The following is a 9,015-nucleotide window of genomic DNA, read 5'->3' as shown; positions in this document are numbered from 1 at the left end:
GTGGGAGGAGCCAGATGCGAAGCCCCTCCCTCTGCTCCCTCTTGCGCTTTAACATCAGCGAGAGGCCTGTCCTACTTTACCTGAGTTTTGTTTCATCTGAAGGAAAGTCAGAGAAGCATGTGAGGTGATGCCAGGGGCTGGACCTGGCGATGTCCAAGGTCTGGTCCTTGCTAGAGCAGACTGTCCCTGTGGTGGGGAGGATATTGTAATGGTCACTCCTTGGAGAGAGGTGAGGGGGACACAAGAGGAGGGCCCAGGTATATGCCAACCTTATTAGCCACAGACAATCTTCTTGGCTCGAGGAGAGAGAAGTACTTGGTCCTTTGTGCCGGGAAGCCTTTTCTCCAGAAGGGTCACGGGGGTTCAGAGGGAAGGGGAGAGCAATCTTTGAGGGGACGCAGGTTCAAGGAATGTGACCACATGCTCCCAGCTCACTTGGCCAGGCCTGGGGAGGGGGGGGAGGTTGGCCGTTTTAGGAACTAGACCTTCCTTATGCATCTGGGGCCTGCAGGGTGTGTTAGCCCAGGAGAGCAGGTGGGTATGAACACGGGGCAGAGCCATCGTGGGCTGTGAGGGTATGTGCCAGGAGCAAGTCCTTGAGGAACGGTGGGGGTGTGCGCGTCACAGCCCAAATCAGAGGGGCTGGGCCGACCACCGCAGGGCTAACTCCAGGGATGCTGCACCGTCACAGAATGGGGTGCTGCAGGGTGTCTGTACAGCACCCAGTGGCCCTAAGAACGTTTGGGGAGAGGAGGATCAGCTCCAGCCACGTGCTGTCGGAGGTGGAGAGGTGGTTTTCCGTTTCTCAGAGCAGCTGAGCGTGGCCTGTTCCTCAGGGGGCAGCTTTCAGGTGAGGTCTCCACGGCCCAGCATCCTGCGGCCATCAATGTGGAGCAGCAGGCCGCCTCTGCCTCACCTGGCAGTGCCCACCTGGCGAAGTCTCTGCTGGCTGGGGCGTCACTGCCTTGGTTTCCCCTGAGAAGCCGTCTTCTAGTGAACACCTTCCCAGAGATCTCCTCCAGTACATGGTCACCAGCTTAGCCTGTCTGCTTGACTGACGGTCACGTGCATGAACGGCACCTGGTCAGCCTGTCATTGACTGTTGGGCACTATGACTTCACTAGTCAAACCTCCTCAGGTCCAGAGTCCCCAGCCAGCCAGCTCTGTGTGGCTGTTTCCTAACCTCTTTTCTTACTCAGCTTCTTCAATGCAAATGTCTCAACTAGTCAGTAGCTGAGGAGGGTGGCTTCGGGTGGGACATGGCTCCATCATTCTGATGTCACACGACCTGTCCTGGCCCCTGAGACCCTGCTCTGGAGACAGAGGGAGAGGTGTCTGGGGACAGGTAGGACTCTGGTCCCCGGGAGCACAGGCGAGTAGGCTGTTGGGGCCTGGAGAATGTGTCTATAGTGAGAGTGGTGGCCTGTCCGAGGGGCGAGTCTCGTCCAGAGAGCGCTGTGTGGGGCCAGGAGTGCTAGAGCTGGGTCAGAGGCCTGAGGCTGCTGGAACCGTCCACAGCAGGTCCCTGAGCAGTCTCTCTACAGCCCCGAGGTCGATCCACTGACTTTCAGATGAATCTGGGCTCCAACTCAAGGCCACCAGCCTGGATGCCTGGACCCCTCACAAGGTGTAGGTGACTTCGTGGCCGTACTGAAGCCCATGCTGGGGTGGGGGGCCACCAAGAGCCAGAGCGGGCACCACAGATGATGGCTGTTGGGCAAGAAGGCCGCAGGGCATCCTTCTGGGAATGATGGTGGCAGACGTGGGGCCAGAACAAGACCCCCTGTGTCCCCGGTTGTAGCAGGCAGTTATGTTTAAAAGGGGGGAGAGTAACAGTCGTTCTGATTCCTGTGAGGGAACGAGTCGAGGAGGATTCTGAGGAGCTTCTGACGCTGGAGTGGAGCAGCCAGCAGCGGCCACCCCACCCAGCTGCCCCTGCCACCCTGGTTGGGACGGGTGGGTGTCCCTCGATGCCAGGCGGAGTCTGTGGAGCAAAGGGCCACCTTGCTCTGAGACAGGGATCGTGGGCAGCTTAAAGACTGACCAGTTTAATCAGGTGTCCAGTGGGGAGGGTGTGGTCTCGGGGTTCACCAGGTGGATGTGGTGGTCAGGGGCAGCCGGAGCGGTGCGTGGGGCCCGCATTGGTCTGTTGAGGTCAGAGGTCGCCGCTTTGGGGCTCCACGTTGCGTGTCTCCCTGGGGTGGCTGCGGGACAGCTTGGGAAAGCGGGGTGCTGTTTTGGGGCGACTGTTCTTGTTCAGCGGCTCTCCGGGAGGGGTGATGTCACTGTAAGACAAACACATCTGATTAAGTCAGGGCTCTAGATTCAAGTGACCACAGGGGGCGCCAGACGGGAGACCATGAGTGGTCACAGGTGTAGGGGACAGCGGTCTGCCTCTCAGCTTTGGGCAAATGGGAGGTCTTCACTTCTATAGTAATTTCCATCTTGTCAAAGCACTATTAGGGCCTGCCCACCCACAGCTGTGTCTGGCCTTGCTCCTGGGACTACAGGCTGCGGGTCCTATTTTAGGGGTAGAACATTCTAGCGTTGGCTTTCGTTCATCTTTTAGTCACCTTGCAGCCACCCCACCCTTCAGTCAAAGGAGAGGTGATGCTGTGAGATTGCGGGGTTCACGAGCATAAGTCAGAGCAATTTCCATCTTGTCAAAGCACTATTAGGGCCTGCCCACCCACAGCTGTGTTTGGCCTTGCTCCTGGGACTACAGGCTGTGGGTCCTATTTTAGGGGTAGAACATTCTAGCGTTGGCTTTCGTTCATCTTTTAGTCACCTTGCAGCCACCCCACCCTTCAGTCAAAGGAGAGGTGATGCTGTGAGATTGCGGGGTTCACGAGCATAAGTCAGAGCGGGGGTTTCTCCTGAGGAGTCTACAGTATAAAACTGGCCAAGGTTGGGACCAACCAGGAGCAGGGGTTTACTAATACTGTTTGGGAACTGTTACGTGAAAGGGCAGTGTGTGGCCGCTGAGGAGCTTTCTAGAACATGCTCAGAACACAGGTTACACCAGAACACCTGCAGCATGCAGAGAGACCCCAGCAGACATGCTCTTCCGTCCGCTCACCATCTGTTGTTCATGCCGTGGCTATCCCAACACCAAGGAAGGTCCTGGGTTCACCCCCCCCACCCCCGACAGGGGATGGAAAGAAACCTGCCCAGCTCCAGGCCCAGCGTTTGTTCTGTGACCGAGGTGACGCGTGCGGCCAGGGAGTCCCTGAGAAGCTGACAGGCTGATGCTGAGGGAACAGCGTGGTGGACGGCCGGGACAGGAGGCCTTGGCTCCCGGGGGTGGGGTGAGGGCTCTGTGTGTGTACATGCGTGCTGCGGGGTGGCCCATGACTCTGCGGCACTGGAAGTGACCCCACTCAGAGAAGATTGGAAGGGGCTGCGTCTGGGCACGCACAGAGCATACGGCTGTCAACACGGAGGGCGGACCTGGCCCTGCTTCTGGTCTTAACAAATCACCACCAATTTAGTGGCTTCAAACAACATTTATTATTTTACAAATCTGGAGGGCAGAGTTCAAAATGGGCTTCGCGGTCTGAAGTCGAGGCCTTTTCTGGAAGCTTCCATGCCTTGGCTCACACCCTCTGTTCTAGGCACACTGTCAGGAAAATAGCAGCTCCCTTCTCCCGCAGCCTCTAACCCGCTCAACTTCTTCTAAGGACTCTTGTGATTACATCGGGTCCCTGATAATCCAGGATCATCCCACATTGCAAGATCTCTGACTTAATCCCATCTGCACAGCCTTTCTCAGCACCTCCGGTGAGCCTGAAGTGCAAGGTCACAGAACAGACATCCTCACAATGCGGCCGCCTGACAGAACCGTGAGCATGTTACGTCATGTGAAATCACACACACAAGGACAAATGTGGATCCCACGGGTGTGGAGTATCGTTGTCACTGTTATGTACCATCGAATCAGCACAGCCCACAGCTGACCCTCCAGTGGGTTTTCAGAGGCGGTAAATCACATAGGAGGAGATGCTTCTCTTTCTCCTGCAGAGCAGCTGGTGGATTTGAACCACCTGACTTTTGGCTGGCAGTGCAACTCCTTACTATTGGGCTACCAGAGCTCACCATGAAATATCTAGTAGAGGCCAATACAGACAGCCGAGTGGTGACAGTGGGAGACCGTTAGTTTATAGGTTGGTTTGAAAGCTTTCAGAAGTGGGTAGTGGTGGTAATGTTTGGTGAATGTCACTAAATTCCATTTTAAAAGAACATGTTGTTAGGTGTGGTTGACTAAAACAGTTGACTTTACGAATAGCAGACTGAAAACCTGCTCTGTCATGCACTGGGCCAACGTCAAGGTCACTGTTGTAGCCACTCTCAGTCCAGCTTGGTGAGGACTTTCCTCTCTTTTGCCAAATCTCTGCTTCCCCAGCATGATACCTCTGCCCCGTCCTGACAACAGGTAAGCACGCTAAGCAGGACATTATGATTTCAAGGGGGCATGTCCAAACCTACACAGGGTCAGTCCCAGAGGCGGAGGTGCTGGCCTGGAAACCGAGGCAGCTGCCTAGACATTGTGGATGGAGGCAGTGGAGGGCGTGGTTTTGGGAGGAAAAGAAAACAGTCACTTTTCCAGACCAGGGAGCCTTAAACGAACCCAATCCCTCCATGCAAGTCCAGTGACTCCCATCACGATGGTCTGCCTGGGAGATTCCTTGCCCTCGTTCAAGTTCAGGATGCAACTTTAACAAGGAAATGAAAATGCTCTTTTACTGACTGTCTTATCTGTGTGTAGAGGGAAAGCATTGACCTTGAGCAGGGCAGGGCCATGAATGATTTCTGAATGAGCAAAGCCTTGGACCACACACACGCCTCCAGCAGCTGACCCTTAGCACATTAGTCCCCTTTTCCTGTCACAGGCCAGTGTTCCGCAGCCCCTGCTTCCTGCACGGGCTGGGAGAGCTCTGTGTGTACGTCAAGGGGCGGACGTGGCCAGGCAGGCTGGGGTGTGAATGCTCCTTTGAAAACTAAGGCCCTCAACATCTCCCTTTTCACGTGGTTCAGGGTTTGTTCAGATACCCTCAAACCTGCAGCTGCTACCCTCTGTAACGAGTAATCTGTCAAGGGATTCAGAGGTGACCAGCTCTTGGGAGGGCCTGGGAGAGGCCTAGCCCAGGACGCTGGTCGCCTTCCTTGTGTTTGCTGATAAACAGAACTGCTGTGCAGGGCAGGAGTGCTGTGGGCACAAATGGCTAATGTCCTCACTCCTGACCAAGAGGCTGAAGGTTTGAGTCCTCCTTGAGGCACCTCAGAAGGCCTGGAAATGTTCTAGAAAGTTAGCCACTGTGAACCCTGAGGGAAGTGGTTCTGCTCTGACACACAGAGGTCAGGTCAAGGTTGGCTCACTGGTGGGTGGTTTGGGGATGTCGTGTTGGACGGTGGCCCAGCGTGGGGGCAGAGGCTGTCACATGGGACAAGGACCACACGGACCCCCCCCCCCCCAGAACCGTTGTAAAGATCTGTGTGTGAAATTGAGGTAAAAGCCACCAATTGGCTGGCCATGACTCACCCTGTGTCTGTCTGAGTTTCTGGGATCGAATACAGGCAGGGTTTTTAGAATCTCCCTGGATTAAATCTGAGGGTGATGCCTGGCCTGGGGTGACTACTAAAAAAGTGAGATCTTTCCGGAGACCGGCAAGAGTTTTAAGAGTCATGTTTTCACCACATGGATGCATCATGACAGTGGAGGGCTTCCTGGGTGAGGAGGAGCTGACCTGCTTGGCTGAGAAGTGTCTCGAATGAAAGAAATGTGGGGTGGGGGTGGGGAAGGGCAGTGACACAGTGTGGGTTTGAGGCTGGCAGAGCCGGCCCAGCTCCTTCACCCCAAGTGGTGGGGAGAAAGATGGCGGGGTGAAAGGCCTGGAGTCCATAACACAGACTTTTTTTGGGTCAAAACCAATCTGATGGAGGCAGTTTTGTGGTAAGGAGCTGCACTGCCGGCCCAAAAGTACATGGTTCGAATACACCTGCTGCTCCGTGGGAGAAAGACGGGCAGCTTCCTCCTACCTGATTTACTGCCTCTGAAAAGCTGCTGAAGGGTCAGCCCTGGGTTGGTTCTAGTTCACGATACACAACAATAACCACCACCACTGTATTATCAGGTGGCACAGTCCATAGAGAGGTGTGCTGCTAACTCAAGGGCCTGTGCTTCTGTGGCATCAAGTCCAACATTCATGGGAGAAAACATAAGCACTCAGAGGGCTGGACAGTGACTAAGGACGACAGAAGAAGAATTGGTGCCTTCAAGTTGAGGTGCTGGAGAGTAAGAACCATCAAGAGAACAGTCTGTCTTGGAGAGGGTCAACCCGTACTTTTACTTGGAGGCAAAGATATTTTAAACTCCGTCTTACATACTTTGGGCACATGGCCACGAGGAATTTGGTCCTTGGAGAAGGACATCATGCCCAGAAGGGTGGAGGGACAGCACAGGAGCAGCAGAGCCCAGATGAGATGGATTGACACCGTAACTGGGGTAATGTGGTTTAGAGGTGTGTCAGTCAGTGAGACTGGCTCAGGCTTCAGAGCTGTTGTACACAGAGTCACTGAGTTGCAGGCGACTCGATGACACACAGCAACACGTCAGCTATGAGTTAGAACCAACTCAACAACCGTAAGATCAACGTCAAGGTCCCAGGTGCCGTCTAAGCTGGACTCCTGCCCTGGCGGTTGATGCTACAGAAGATGATGGAGCTGATCCGTCTCGATAGAGACTGCAGCCAAGAAAATCCCAAGGAGCTGGTCTGCTCTGAACACGTGTGGTTGCCATAATGCTATCGACCTGGGCTCAGTTCAGGGATAACTGTAGTTGTTAGGTGCTGTCCAGGTTCTTCCTGCCCTATGCTGCACCACGCTTCTCATCTCAGCCATGTTCAAGGCCAGGGTGGTGGTCACTGTGTCAGTCTATCTTGCTGAAGGTCTTCTCCTCTTCCACTGACCGTCTACTTTACCTAATATGACATCTTTTTCCAAGGGTCTTTCTCCTGACATCTTGCCCAAAGTCTGTGAGGTTGAGTCTCACCTCTAAGGAGCACCGAGGTTGCACTCCCACCAAGACATATTTGTTTCTTTTGACAGCCCATGAGACGTTCAATACTCTTTGCCAACATCACAGTTCAAGGACATTGGCTGTCCCTTGGTCTTCCTTCTTCATGATCCATCTTCTAGATGCGTAGGAAGCAAGTGAACACAGCACTGCTTGTGCCAGGCATATGTTGGCCTTAATTTGATATCCTTGTTAGCTTTTTGGAGAGGCACCTGAGAGCGTATTTGTCCAATACAACATGTCTTTTGATTGTCTTATGACCGCTACTGATGTCAGATGGATCCTGGCTGAAAGCAAAGGATACCAGAAGAATGTCTATTTGTGTTTTACTGACCACGCAAAGGTATTTGACTGTGTGACTCATAACAAAGTATGGCTGACACTGAGAAGAATGGAAATCCCAGAACACTTACTTGTGCTAATATGAAACTATACCTAGACCAAGAAGCTGTTGTTCGAATGGAGCAAGGGAACACTATGGTTTAAATCAAGAAGCCATACCTATCCAGTCTGTATGCTGGGCAAATGATTCATGAAGCTGGACTCTAAAAGAAAATTGTGGCATCAGGATTGGAGGAGGGCTCATCAACAGCCTGCATCACACAGATGATACAACTTTACTTGTTGAAAGTGAGGAGAATATTAAACACTTGCTGCAGAGGGTCAAGGACTGCAGCCTTCAGTATGGATTGTGTCTCAACATAAGAAAACAAAAGTCCTCACCACAGAATAAACAGTCAGCATTATGATGAAGAAAGGATTGAAGCTTTCAATACTTTTATCTTGCCTGGATCAACAATTAACAGCGGTCAAAAAGTCAGGAGATGTATTGCATTGGGCCACTCTTACTGTTGGCAAGTCTTCAAAATGCTGAAGAGCAATGATGTAAGTGCCATGGTCTTCTCAATCACCTGGTCTACATCAGAGAGCTGGAAAACAAATAAGGATGGCAGAAGAATTGATGCCTTTATGCTGGAGAAGAGTACTGAACATCCCATGGACTGCCAAAAGAACAAAGAGAGAGGTCTTGGAAAAGGTGTAGCCAGGGTGCTGTTTGGAGGCAACGATGGTGAAGCTTCATCCTTTCAAACTTTGGACATGTTGCTAGGTGAGGCTTTTCCTTGGAAAGAGACATCATGCTTGGAAAGATGGAGGGTCCGCGAAGGAGAGGGAGACCCCCAACAAGATGGACTGACATGATGACGTCAGCAATGGGGTCGAGAGTGTCAGAGATGACGAGGGTAGAACAGGGTTCGTATCTGTCGTTCACAGGGTCTCTATGAGTCATACTGGACTTGATGGCACCTGACAATAACTACCATAGATGTTGACTGCAGATCCAAATAAAATAAAATTGGTAACAACTTCAATTTCTTTTTCTCCATCTCTGGTAAGGATTTTCCTTTTCTTGATGAAGTTCATATAATTCATTATAGAAAGCTGCTGTCTTCAGTAAGTGCTTCAAGTCTATGCTGTGAGTAGGTTGGCTTTTTTATTTTAATGAAAGTTTAGAGACTTAGCATTTCCAGTCATTCATTGTTTGTTGCACTTTTCTCCCTACCCACCCTCTTCCCACCCCAATTCACTCTTCTCCTTGAAAAGGAAAACTCTTTGTTATGCAGTCCCTCCCCTAAGTCCACTCCACTATATAAGCCTTCATTCTGGACTTCTGTAATGACAAGAATACCCAATCATATATCCCTTTTGAACAGTTTTCTCCCTCATCTGTTTCAATGCAGTACACATCATTCCTCTCCTCCTTTACTGTCTTCCCTTAACCCCGATGTCAGTTCTGTTTATAACTGTGGCCTTTTGTGACTGAGATATTTCACTCAGCATAATGTCCTTCAGGGTGATCCATTTTGCATATTTCATAAGTTCCTTGTTTTTCAATGCAGCGTAGTATTCCATTGTGTGAGTATACCACAGCTTCTCTATCCATT

At 51.9% G+C, this 9,015-nt stretch overlaps 1 protein-coding gene across 1 annotated transcript in view; it reads right to left on the bottom strand.

Moving 5' to 3' along the window:
- Window positions 1-2,155: 2,155 nt before the first annotated feature.
- SNX29 (sorting nexin 29) overlaps window positions 2,156-9,015 on the bottom strand; it is a 587,794-nt gene continuing 580,934 nt past the window's right edge. Inside the window, exon 20 of the mRNA XM_006894494.1 lies at window positions 2,156-2,285. Within this exon, the coding sequence (XP_006894556.1) occupies window positions 2,156-2,285 (130 nt within the window). The remainder of the gene's footprint in view (window positions 2,286-9,015) is intronic.

Source organism: Elephantulus edwardii, unplaced genomic scaffold (assembly GCF_000299155.1).
Source record: "Elephantulus edwardii isolate Elephantulus edwardi_28Jun2011 unplaced genomic scaffold, EleEdw1.0 scaffold00145, whole genome shotgun sequence".
Lineage (NCBI taxonomy): Eukaryota > Metazoa > Chordata > Mammalia > Macroscelidea > Macroscelididae > Elephantulus > Elephantulus edwardii.
This window is presented reverse-complemented; position numbering and strand designations above follow the sequence as displayed.